Here is a 13715-nt window from a genome sequence, read left to right as displayed (position 1 = left end):
GATCCCCCTTGCTGCTGTTTGCCAACCGGCGGGATGTGAGGCTGGTGGATGTGGAGATGGGAAGGCCAGAGTCAGCAGTGGTGGTCAGTGATCTGGAGGATGCTGCTGCTGTGGATTTCCTCTACTCTGAAGGACTCATCTTCTGGACTGATGTCAGCGAGGAGGCCATCAAGCAAACCTACTACAATCAGTCCACCAACTGTAAGCTTCACACTGCTACATCCAAGTTAGGGACTGTTCTTATGTTGGTTTCTTACATTTGTAAGTGTGTTAAATATTTAGTTGTTTTTAAGTTTGGTGCAAATATAATCAAAAAACAATTTATTCTGCAAAACAGAAAAACTTGAAGATCCAACACCTATGGATACATCTAGAAAATAACAGCAGAATGTCACTATTAATGGAGGGATATTGATATTGAAGTTTAGACCTAAGTGTTCCTACTGAAATGTTGGGCTTTTGTTTTCAGCTCTGAAAGAGGCCTTGGGGACAAGGCAAACGGTTGTTGTGTCGGGTCTCGACTCCCCTGACGGACTAGCTTGTGATTGGCTGGGCCGTAAACTATACTGGACCGACTCAGAGACCAATCGCATTGAGGTAGCCAACCTGGATGGCACCTCTCGCAAGGTGCTATTCTGGTTGGACCTGGACCAGCCCAGGGCCATCGCCCTGAACCCAGCCCACCGGTGAGTCTCTGGCCTGGCCTCTCTCTCTCCCCTGACTGGGATGTTGGTGATGTTTCCACAGCAGCAGCCCCTTCCATCCATGTGTATTTATGGTTCATATATGCATCTGTTGGTTGAGTGAGATGATGGAAAACCTGCTTTTCAGCTGGGTCTGTTTCCTGTTGTTGTGTTGCGTGGATCCTCTGGAGTTGACTGCTCTTCTCTCATAGGGCACTGTTTCTAATTATATGTTGGGGACTAAGGATGTGTATCCATTGTTAGCATTATTGAGTCAGTATAATTTCACTCTAGTCAATGGAAAGTACTGCAGTAATACCTTTTTTATTTCATGGATTTAGTGCTATTTTTGAACATGTATGATTTTGTGGAAAAAAACTTCAAACCTCAAGAACCTGAGTTTTTCAATTTATTAACATGGGGTTATAAAACGAAACAAAGGTTAAAAGGGTGAAGAGTGTAAAACGATGATCCATTCTTCCACAAATCCACATTTTGATTTTAATGGAAGTGCAGAAGAGGTAGATATGGCACTTGGTCAAAAACAATACTTAGATTCTTTCCAGACAAGGCATTTTTTCGGTTGCATGTAACTTCTTTAGACCTTTTATGGAAGTACTTACCGGCCGTAATGGCAATAGTTGCTCTGCGAAACTCCATTATTTGGTAGGCACCGATCAAACTTTGACATTATTAAGCTTGAAAGCTGGTGAAAGGCCAGTTGAATGGCTGCTTCCTGGACTTGAAGGAGAATCGCCATATTCAACGTCTCCTGTATGACCAGATTCTGGTTCAGTGTAGACCTAGATCAGCATGTGTATGCAACGGTATATTTTAAATCGGAAGAATATGCGAAGCATTAATATTTTTGAAGCATCAGATGATAGAATTAACTTTAATGTTCCAAGGGAAAACTTGTCTTAGACACACAGCTACACACAAGCTACATAAAGCAAGATAACATTTAATGTAACCTATATTTAGGGTCCACTGGGAAACACTGACCAACACTTTGGTTGCAGCCCTGTCACAATAACTCCTCCCTGGCTTTTTCATTCATTGTCATGTCAAACAGCATTGAATTCAAAGTGCCCACGATATCCCAAGTTTTGGTTGAAGTTTGTTTTATACAAGGAGAAATCCCCAATTAAAACACTTAGAATGTACTGTATGTGTTGCCACCGTAGGGTCATGCACTACTCATAAAGCATATTTAGAACTTTTATTATTTAAAAAACTAAAATACCTTCAAATATGTCATACTGTCAAAAATGTGAAAAATATTGTGATGATATTTTGGCCATATCGCCCAGTCCTACCAACACCGTCTCTAGCCATTTTGTGAACCACAGACCAGGACAATTGGGAAACCAGGAGGCAGCTCATACGTTGTTCACAAATTCTGTATGTTCGTGTCTGGTTAGGTTATTTTAGAATCGCTTTTCAGTTCTTAGACCATTTTGATTCTGTCAATTTAACCGAACCTAGGGCCCACACCTAGATCTGTTATATTTGCTGGTGGCCTTCCCCGCCCATCCACCTCCATAGCTGTCTATGAATAGAAATTTAGCATGCCTGCTTTCAATGTAGTGCACATTGAAGCGACTGCAGCTATTCTGGGCACAACTTGCAGACAGCTTAGAGATCTGGCGAATTTTAAGATATATATCTGGCTTTGTCAGAGGACCTGTAGACATGTGAATTTGTGTGTGTTTGTGCATGCGTATGTTCGCGAGCATCTGGTTTTATGAGGATAAGCAGAAAAAAGGTTTCAACTTTCAAGCCTTTTGTAGAGCACCACTGATAAGACTCACTCTGTGTTTTGCTGGGTGTTTTGTCTAGTTTGTTTCCTGCTGCATTTGGCTCCAACCACAAGACTTGCCCAGTAAAAATAAAACCCTACCATTTGTTGGACTTTTCTTTCATAGGTATCAGATGTGGTTATGTGGGTGGGTTTGTTTGGCCTGATTGGTTGTGATTTTGACACAATTATTTTCCAGCTATATGTACTGGACAGACTGGGGGGAGGAGCCTCGCATCGAGAGGGCAGGGATGGACGGAAGCAACAGGAAGATCATCGTGGAGGTGGACATCTATTGGCCCAATGGCCTCACCATTGACCTGGACGAACAGAAACTGTACTGGGCAGACGCCAAGCTGAGCTTCATACACAGAGCCAACCTGGACGGCTCCTCACGGTTAGTTGGTCTTCTCTCTCGAACACACATTTTCTCCCTCTCTCCCTGTTCTTCTCATTATTGTTTTTTACACCCTTAGTGGAAAAACAGCCAGGGATCCCAGACTGAACTATGGCACTGGGCTGAACTTAATTTCAGAGGATGGTATGGATGAAACCTCCAATCCAAACACATTTGAATCTGGAGGCCCCAATCTAAACATTGGCTCTGCACGTAGGCCCAGTTGTGATCCCTCCCTCTGTGTGGTTCTCTAAACTGGAAATTACATCTCCGCCATACTGTTGTAACCCTATCTGACTTGGCATTATGGTTGTGATTGGGGCCCTCGGGGCAAAGATTGAATTTTCTTTGTGTAATTGAGGTTTAATGGCAATATTAATAAAGAGGTATGGTATGTTTACCTTTTCTTGTTTAGACAATAGACCACTTTCAACAGGATGTAGAATGAGATAGGTTGTTTTCTCAAGACCAATGCAGTTGTATTGCCCTTAGAGTTTGTGTATAAGTTGCTCAGGAAACGATTTCCCAATTTGAGATTGAGGATACGAATAAGATGCACCATGGTAGAATTTTCCAATTGGCAAGAGACAGTTGAATTGCATAATTGACCTCCAGTAATGGTACTCCATTGTTGAAGTTGGTCGGAATTATCATAAGCACTTTACAGAGAAATGTAAACTTCATCCCAGAAGTAGTTTCTGTTAGCATTTACCTATTCTCTGTGTTAAAGCGAGAGGTTTTGCTTGTCATGTGCACATTCTTGAGACGTCTGATTAATGGAGCAGTTTGCAGGATGTTTTAAATGGCTTCAAACACACACATGTCCAACTTCCAAGTACGTCAAATGCGAAATAGCTATGAAATCGGGATGTAATACATTTCTTCTCTCCCAACCAAGTTCTTCAAACGCTATTAACGTTTTGGGAGAACATGCTGTCACCCTCTATCCCTCTGGAAATGGATCCCTTACCAACCAACAGTTGAAGTCGGAAGTTTACATACACCTTAGCCAAATACATTTAAACTCAGTTTTTCACAATTCCTGACATTTAATCCTAGTATAAATTCCCTGTTTGAGGACAGTTAGGATCAATCACCACTTAATTTTAAGAATGTGAAATGTCAGAATAATAGTAGAGAGAATTATTTATTTCAGCTTTTATTTCTTTCATCACATTCCCAGTGGGTAAGACGTTTACATGCACTCAATTAGTATTTGGTAGCATTGCCTTTAAATTGTTTAACTTGGGTCAAACATTTTGGCTAGCCCCTCTACAAGCTTCCCACTATAACTTGGGTGAATTTTGGCCCATTCCTCCTGACCGAGCTGGTGTAACATAGTCAGGTTTGTAGGCCTCCTTGCTCGCACACACTTTTTCAGTTCTGCACACCAATTCTTTTATGGGATTGAGGTCAGGGCTTTGTGATGGCCACTCCAATACCTTGACTTTGTCCTTAAGCCATTTTGCCACAACTTTGGAAGTATGCTTGGGGTCATTGTCCATTTGAAAGACCCATTTGCGACCAAGCTTTAACTTCCTGACTGATGTCTTGAGATGTTGCTTCAATATATCCACATCATTTTCCTACCTCATGATGCCATCTATTTTGTGAAGTGCACCAGTCCCTCCTACAGCAAAGCACCCCCACAACATGATGCTGCCACCCCCATGCTTCACGGTTGGGATGGTGTTCTTCGATTTGCAAGCCTCCCCCTTTTTCCTACAAACATAACGATGGTCATTATGGCCAAGCAGTTCTATTTTTGTTTCATCAGACCAGAGGACATTTCAACAAAAACTACGAACTTTGTCCCCATGTGCAGTTGCAAACCATAGTCTGGCTTTTTTTGTGGCCTGATAAGCAGCCTTTCAGGTTATGTCGATATAGGACTCATTTTACTGTGGCTATAGATACCTTTGTACCAATTTCCTCCAGCATCTTCACAAGGTCCTTTGCTGTTGTTTTGGGATTTATTTGCACTTTTCGCACCAAAGTACATTCATCTGTAGGAGACAGAACTCGTCTCCTTCCTGAGCGGTATGACGGCCGCATGGTCCCATGGTGTTTATAGTTGCATACTATTGTTTGTACAGATGAACGTGGTACCTTCAGGCGTTTGGAAATTGCTCCCAAGGATGAACCAGACTTGTGGAGGTCCTAGCTTCTAAAGCCATGACATAATATCTGGAATTTTCTAAGCTGTTTAAAGACACAGTCAACTTAATGTATGTAAACTTCTGACCCACTGGAATTATGATACAGGGAATTAAGTGAAATAATCTGTCTGTAAACAATTGTTGGAAAAATTACTTGTGTCATGCACAAAGTAGATGTCCTAATCGACTTGCCAAAACTATAGTTTGTTAACAAGAAATTTGTGGAGTGGTTGAAAAACGAGTTTTAATGACAACCTACGTGTATGTAAACTTACGACTTCAACTGTATGTAGTCACCGGCCTGACTGTGTTGTCTGCTGGAGCAGAAGGGAGCAGAGTGTTGCACTATGCTGTTCTGCTCTGACTGACTTCCTTTCTGAATCAGGACAGCTGTACCATTAGTGCAACCGTTCCCTATCTAAAGAGTGTACCAGATGCTCCATTAAAGTCTGACAACCTGATTTGTTTTATTTCCTCCTGGAAAATGCTTGAAGCGGCTCCTGAAAGCTATGTGTTCTAACAGATCTGCTTTAGGGTCTCACAGAGATCCCAACCAAGGGGCTCTCGGTTGTTTTTGGGTGGTTAGTTTTGAACTGTCATGCATTAAAGATAAAAACAGTATTCTGATCTGTAAACATATGTTGAATTCACAGGGAGACTGTGGTGGAGGGCACCCTCACCCACCCGTTTGCCCTCACCCTGTCAGACGAGACTCTCTACTGGACAGACTGGCAAACTCGCTCCATCCACGCCTGCAACAAACACACTGGAGACAAGAGGAGGGAGATACTCAGTGGAATCTACTCCCCCATGGACATCCAAGTGCTGGGTTCAGATAGACAGCCAGATAGTAAGTACTGCTGGGTCCTGATAGACAGTCCAGACAGTAACTGTTGCTGGGTCCAGATAGACAGTAACTGCTGCTGGGTCCAGATAGACAGTCCAGACAGTAACTGTTGCTGGGTCCAGATAGACAGTAACTGCTGCTGGGTCCAGATAGGCAGTCCAGACAGTAACTGTTGCTGGGTTCAGATAGACAGTCCAGACAGTAACTGTTGCTGGGTCCAGATAGACAGTAACAGTCCAGACAGGAACTGCTGCTGGGTCCAGATAGACAGTAACTGCTGCTGGGTCCAGATAGACAGGAACTGCTGCTGGGTCCAGATAGACAGTAACTGTTGCTGGGTCCAGATAGACAGTAACTGCTGCTGGGTCCAGATAGACAGTAACTGCTGCTGGGTCCAGATAGACAGGAACTGCTTCTGGGTCCAGATAGACAGTCCAGACAGTAACTACTGATGGGCCCAGCTAGAGAGTCAGACAGTATCTACTGCTGGGTCCAGATAGAATGACAGCCAGACAGTAACTATTGCTGGGTCCAGCTAGAGAGTCAGACATTATCTACAGCTGGGTCCAGATAGAATGACAGTCAGACAGTAACTAGTGCTGGGTCCAGACAGTAACTAATGCTGGGTCCAGATAGATAGACAGACAGTAACTAATGCTGGGTCCAGACAGTAACTAATGCTGGGTCCAGACAGTAACTAATGCTGTGTCCAGACAGTAACTAATGCTGGGTCCAGACAGACAACAAGACAGTAACTAATGCTGGGTCCAGACAGACAGCCAGACAGTAACTAATGCTGGGTCCAGACAGACAACAAGACAGTAACTAATGCTGGGTCCAGACAGACAGCCACACAGTAACTAATGCTGGGTCCAGACAGACAGCCACACAGTAACTAATGCTGGGTCCAGACAGTAACTAGTGCTAGGTCCAGACAGACAACAAGACAGTATCTAATGCTGGGTCCAGATAGATAGTCAGACAGTAACTTGTGCTGGGTCCAGATAGATAGTCAAGACAGTAACTTGTGCTGGGTCCTGACAAATAGCATCTAATGCTGGGTCCTGACAAACAACACGACAGTGTCTAATGCTGGGTCCAGATAGATAGACAGCCAGACAGGAACTAGTGTTCGATTCAGATAGATAGACAGCCAGACAGTAACTAGTGTTGGGTTCAGATAGATAGATAGACAGCCAGACAGTAACTAGTGTTTGGTTCAGATAGATAGATAGACAGCCAGACAGTAACTAGTGTTGGGTTCAGATAGATAGACAGCCAGACAGGAACTAGTGTTGGGTTCAGATAGATAGATATACAGCCAGACAGGAACTAGTGCTGGGTCCAGACAGAACGACAGCCTGACAATAACTAGTGCTGGGTCCAGACAGAATGACAGCCTGACAGTAACTAGTGCTGGGTCCAGACAGAACGACAGCCTGACAGTAACTAGTGCTGGGTCCAGACAGAACGACAGCCTGACAGTAACTAGTGCTGGGTCCAGACAGAACGACAGCCTGACAATAACTAGTGCTGGGTCCAGACAGAACGACAGCCTGACAGTAACTAGTGCTGGGTCCAGACAGAACGACAGCCTGACAGTAACTAGTGCTGGGTCCAGACAGAACGACAGCCTGACAGTAACTAGTGCTGGGTCCAGACAGAACGACAGCCTGACAGTAACTAGTGCTGGGTCCAGACAGAACGACAGCCTGACAGTAACTAGTGCTGGGTCCAGACAGATCGACAGCCAGACAGTAACTAATGCTGGGTCCAGACAGATCGACAGCCAGACAGTAACTAATGCTGGGTTCAGACAGATAGACAGCCAGACAGTAACTAATGCTGGGTTCAGACAGATAGACAGCCACACAGTAACTAATGCTTAGTCCAGACAGACTGTAACTCATTTTGGGTCCAGACAGATTGCCAGCAAGACAGTAACTAATGCTGGGTTCAGACAGATAGACAGCCACACAGTAACTAATGCTGGGTTCAGACAGACTGTAACTAATTTTGGGTCCAGACAGATTGCCAGCAAGACAGTAACTAATGCTGGGTCCAGACAGACAGCCAGACAGTAACTAATGCTGGGTCCAGACATACAGCCAGACAGTAACTAATGCAGGGTCCGGGCAGACAGTTAGACAGTAACTAATGCTGGGTCCATACAGACTGTAACTAATTTTGGGTCCAGATAGCCAGCAAGACAGTAACTAGTGCTGGGTCCAGATAGACAGCCAGCCAGACAGTAACTAGTGCTGGGTCCAGATAGACAGCCAGCCGGACAGTAACTAGTGCCGGGTCCAGATAGACAGCCAGCCGGACAGTAACTAGTGCCGGGTCCAGATAGACAGCCAGCCGGACAGTAACTAGTGCCGGGTCCAGATAGACAGCCAGCCGGACAGTAACTAGTGCCGGGTCCAGATAGACAGTCCAGACAGTAACTGTTGCTGGGTTCAGATAGATAGTCCAGACAGTAACTGTTGCTGGGTCCAGATAGACAGTAACTGCTGCTGGGTCCAGATAGACAGTAACTGCTGCTGGGTCCAGATAGACAGCCAGCCGGACAGTAACTAGTGCTGGGTCCAGACATACAGCCAGACAGTAACTAATGCAGGGTCCGGGCAGACAGTAACTAATTTTGGGTCCAGATAGCCAGCAAGACAGTAACTAGTGCTGGGTCCAGATAGACAGCCAGCCAGACAGTAACTAGTGCTGGGTCCAGATAGACAGCCAGCCGGACAGTAACTAGTGCCGGGTCCAGATAGACAGCCAGCCGGACAGTAACTAGTGCCGGGTCCAGATAGACAGCCAGCCGGACAGTAACTAGTGCTGGGTCCAGATAGACAGCCAGACAGTAACTAGTGCTGGGTCCAGATATACAGACAGACAGTAACTAGTGCTGGGTCCAGATATACAGACAGACAGTAACTAGTGCTGGGTCCAGATATACAGCCAGACAGACAGCAACTATAGCTGGGTCCAGATATACAGCCAGACAGTAACTAGTGCTGGGTCCAGATAGACAGCCAGCCGGACAGTAACTAGTGCTGGGTCCAGATAGACAGCCAGCCGGACAGTAACTAGTGCTGGGTCCAGATAGACTACCAGCCAGACAGTAACTAGTGCTGGGTCCAGATAGACAGCCAGCCAGACAGTAACTAGTGCTGGGTCCAGATAGACAGCCAGCCGGACAGTAACTAGTGCTGGGTCCAGATAGACAGCCATCCATCCAGACAGTAACTAGTGCTGGGTCCAGATAGACAGCCATCCATCCAGACAGTAACTAGTGCTGGGTCCAGATAGACAGCCAGCCGGACAGTAACTAGTGCTGGGTCCAGATAGACAGCCATCCATCCAGACAGTAACTAGTGCTGGGTCCAGATATACAGCCAGACAGTAACTAGTGCTGGGTCCAGATAGACAGCCAGCCGGACAGTAACTAGTGCTGGGTCCAGATAGACAGCCAGCCGGACAGTAACTAGTGCTGGGTCCAGATAGACAGCCAGACAGTAACTAGTGCTGGGTCCAGATATACAGACAGACAGTAACTAGTGCTGGGTCCAGATATACAGCCAGACAGTAACTAGTGCTGGGTCCAGATATACAGCCAGACAGCAACTATAGCTGGGTCCAGATATACAGCCAGACAGTAACTAGTGCTGGGTCCAGATAGACAGCCAGCCGGACAGTAACTAGTGCTGGGTCCAGATAGACAGCCAGCCGGACAGTAACTAGTGCTGGGTCCAGATAGACAGCCATCCATCCAGACAGTAACTAGTGCTGGGTCCAGATATACAGCCAGACAGTAACTAGTGCTGGGTCCAGATATACAGCCAGACAGTAACTAGTGCTGGGTCCAGATATACAGCCAGACAGTAACTAGTGCTGGGTCCAGATAGACAGCCAGCCGGACAGTAACTAGTGCTGGGTCCAGATAGACAGCCAGACATCAACTAATGCTGGGTCCAGATATACAGACAGACAATAACTAGTGCTGGGTCCAGATATACAGCCAGACAGTAACTAGTGCTGGGTCCAGATATACAGCCAGACAGACAGCAACTATAGCTGGGTCCAGATATACAGCCAGACAGACAGCAACTAGTGCTGGGTCCAGATATACAGCCAGACAGACAGCAACTAGTGCTGGGTCCAGATATACAGCCAGACAGACAGCAACTAGTGCTGGGTCCAGATATACAGCCAGACAGACAGCAACTATAGCTGGGTCCAGATAGACAGCCAGCCAGACAGTAACTAGTGCTGGGTCCAGATAGACAGCCAGCCAGACAATAACTAATGATGTGTCCTATTAGACAGCCTACATAAATGTGTGTGTTCATGCATGATCATCTTGTTTGGATAAAGCAAATCATGTTTAATAAGCCCATGTGGGCTGGGCATTGTAAAGATGCATGACACAACAATAAAATCAATCAGACAACCAGACTGTATGTAGTGCCTTTTCAGTTCAATCTGTGCGATATGTTAATGTTAAGTACACATGAATGTCCCCCCAGTACTCTTAGTTTTCTTATGCACAACATAACAGATTGCCTTTGTTTTGCAAGGATATTTTCTAGACTGACCTGATGGACAGTTAGTGTCCATGCACAGTAAAATGGGGTCATGCTGTACAATTAATCTGTCAAGAAATGAACATTTTCAAATGTCTGACATTCCTGGCTGGACAAATAAATGTCTGTGCTGTGCAGAAGCAGAGATGTTCCAGCACGCTATGATTCCCATCTCCTTAGCATGTGTGTATGCGTGCGTGGGTGTGTGTTGAGACTGGAAGTGACAAACTGATTACTTTGGCAGTGTGTAAACATTGGTGCGCCAGTTATTGTGTGTGTTTGTTTGGGGAATGAATGATAAAGAACTCCACCATTATGGTAGTTTGCTTCTCTCCAGGAGTGTGGGGAGGGCAGGGGATGTAGAGAAAGAAGGGTTAGATGTTTTGAGTAAATGACATGGAAATTGAGGAGGTAGCCTAGTGGTTAGAGCGTTGGTAAAAAGCTGACAAGGTAAACATCTGTAATTCTGCCCCTGAACAAGGCAGTTAACCTGCTATTCCCTGGTAGGTCGTCATTGTGATTAAGAATTTGTTCTTAACTGACTTGCCTAGTTAAATAAAAAATGTTTTTAAAAATCTAAACATTGGCCAATAAATCATCACCTTACCTGTATATTAAGCCTCCATAAATCAAATCCAAAAATGTATTGGCTTTTTTTTAGACTGTGTGTGTGAGAGGAGTTTGAGTAGTTTGAATGTAGCCTTGTTGTAATCAGCCTGTAGTGCTGTGTGAAGGGGAGGGGGTTGGTGTTTGCTGCTCTGCTGTGCCAGCCACTGGGCTCTGTAGCTCTGTAGCTCTGTAGTGCAATGCTGAGAGTAGACAAGGAAAATCTCACCACATGATATCAAACTTTATGGCACAGCTATTGTCCAAGCAGTGATTTTATTGTGGAGGGAAATATCAATGTTGGTCTTGTTTGAAAATGTTTTTCTTTGGTTTCATTTTTAGTCTTCCCAAGTTCTCCATCAATTGTTATGTTGTGAAAATGGTTATCTGAATATACATCAATGCATATGACTAGATCAGACCCTCCAGGATTATGCGATTCTGTGATAGAATTGTTTTTGTTGAATCATCAATTTCCTGCATATTATGCGTGGGCTTGCAAATTTGACCAATCACTGCAATGTTTCCGCATAAAACATTCAAATCATCACAATATTATCGCCTAAAACTGACCCAACACCGCAGTACAAAAAGAGGGCTTGCAATTTTAACCAATCGCATATGTTTCAGTCAAGCTACACATCAACTTTCCCTAGTCAGTGGATTTTCGTGAGAATTTGGACAAAATAATTTGAAAATGTCAAAATTGATGCAGCAAAGTCACAGCAAATATCACAAAAAATCCAAAATAAATTCTGGAGGGACTGATGGGTGTTTGCAGTGTGGATTTCAGTCTTAGTCAGTGAACAAAGGACCCCATCTGTGTTATCTCTTCTGACATTGCTCATTGCGCCCACAGTCCATACCCCATGCAGCGACAGCAATGGAGGCTGCTCCCACCTGTGCCTGCTGTCGCCCATGCAACCCTTTTACAGCTGTGCATGCCCCACTGGAGTCAAGCTCAAGGAGGATGGGAAGACCTGTCGCCCAGGTAAGAGACCATCTAGACCATCATCTGGTGTGGGTTACTAGCTACTCAAGTCTTTTATAGGGGGCACTATGCGTCCCAAATGGCACCCTATTCCCTATACAGTGCACTACTTTCGAACAGAGTTCTATGGGCCCTGAATGGTCAAAAGTAGTGCATTATATAGGAAATAAGGTACCATTTGAGACTCGGTCCATACAGTGCCCCCTCAGTGATCACTCCCTTTGCTTATGCTACTGTACATGTGTTGTGGTTTCACAGACATTCCCATCTGGTGTATGGGACTATTGACATTCCTGAGGTGATTTTAGTTTTGGACTGTCTTGCATTAGGCCTATTGAACTGCAGAGCTGCTCTTAATAATTTCATGTTATCGTGTCAGATGTCATTTTGTCCCATTTTCTTTAACTAGATTAGGAAATAAGACAAGGCTCTACTTTTAATTTCATAACTATGTAATTAAGCATAACATTTTGTGGATAAAAAAAAATGTATACAGTCGTTCAATTGAGATATTTGTCTTTGGTGCATTGGCATCCTGTTCCTCGTCAAAACATTAGCATGCCTAACCAGAGAGCCATGACAAAGACCTAATCTCTGACAGATGGCAAGCTTCTGAATGCACAATTTACCATGCCGTTTGCTCTTAATTTCTATTTCTCTCACATACAGACAGCTACATTTAGGCTAGAAGCATAGCACTCCACCCTTTCTCTCTGCACATTCCCTACTTTCCAGAGTTTACCAAAGACCACATATGAGACAGACTGAGATTCAGGAAGGTTGGACCTCCTCTTTTTTTGCATTGTTATGTTTCTGCTGCTGTCATTCTCCTTGCTCTGCTACTCCAATCTCATTGCCTTGCTTCTGGGCAGAGAGACATTACGTAGGTAGCCAGGCCTAATCAGGTCACTGCTCCGTTTGTGTGTGTAGTGGTTACGGCCCTGTTTATTTGACTTGCCCCAGGGTGTGTTTAACATTCCCTCTGCTATGGTCTCGCTCTCTCTCTGGAGGGTCTGATCTCTTAACCCCTCCTGCCCATGACTTAAGGCATTCACATGTTTCCCATCTGAAACAGTTTGTTCATACACTATATATACAAAAGTATGTGGACACCCCTTCAAAATTTGTGGATTCTGCTATATCAGCCAACCCGTTGCTGACGGTGTATAAAATCGTGCACAGCCATGCAATCTCCATAGACAAACATTGGCAGTAGAATGGCCTCACTGAAGAGCTCAGTGCCTTTCAACGTGGCACCGTTATAGGATGCCAGCTTTTCAACAAGTCAGTTGGTCAAATTTCTGCCCTGCTAGATCTGCCCCGGTAAACTGTAAGTGCTGATATTGTGAAGTGGAAACGTCTAGGAGCAGGAATGGCTCAGCCACGAAGTTGTAGGCCACAAAAGCTCACAGAATGGGACCGCTGAGTGCCGTCTGTGCTCGGTTGCCACACTCACTACCAAGTTACGAACTGCCTCTGGAAGCAACGTCAGCACAATAACTGTTAGTCGGGAGCTTCATGAAATGGGTTTCCATGGCCGAGCAGCTGCACACAAGCCTAAGATCACTATGTGCAATACCAAGCGTCAGTTGGAGTGGTGTAAAGCCATTGGACCCTGGATCAGTGGAAACGCGTTCTCTGGAATGAT

The 13715-nt window shown here is 44.9% G+C and overlaps 1 protein-coding gene across 1 annotated transcript in view; it reads left to right on the top strand.

Annotated features, from left to right (window-relative positions):
• LOC123999421 (low-density lipoprotein receptor-related protein 5-like) overlaps positions 1 to 13715 on the top strand; it is an 80312-nt gene that overhangs the window by 10997 nt on the left and 55600 nt on the right. Inside the window, exons 2-6 of the mRNA XM_046305208.1 lie at positions 1 to 201; positions 470 to 686; positions 2684 to 2881; positions 5694 to 5890; positions 11936 to 12067. Coding sequence (XP_046161164.1) covers positions 1 to 201; positions 470 to 686; positions 2684 to 2881; positions 5694 to 5890; positions 11936 to 12067 — 945 coding nt within the window. The remainder of the gene's footprint in view (positions 202 to 469; positions 687 to 2683; positions 2882 to 5693; positions 5891 to 11935; positions 12068 to 13715) is intronic.

The sequence above is a fragment of the Oncorhynchus gorbuscha genome, linkage group LG02 (assembly GCF_021184085.1).
Source record: "Oncorhynchus gorbuscha isolate QuinsamMale2020 ecotype Even-year linkage group LG02, OgorEven_v1.0, whole genome shotgun sequence".
Lineage (NCBI taxonomy): Eukaryota > Metazoa > Chordata > Actinopteri > Salmoniformes > Salmonidae > Oncorhynchus > Oncorhynchus gorbuscha.
This window is presented reverse-complemented; position numbering and strand designations above follow the sequence as displayed.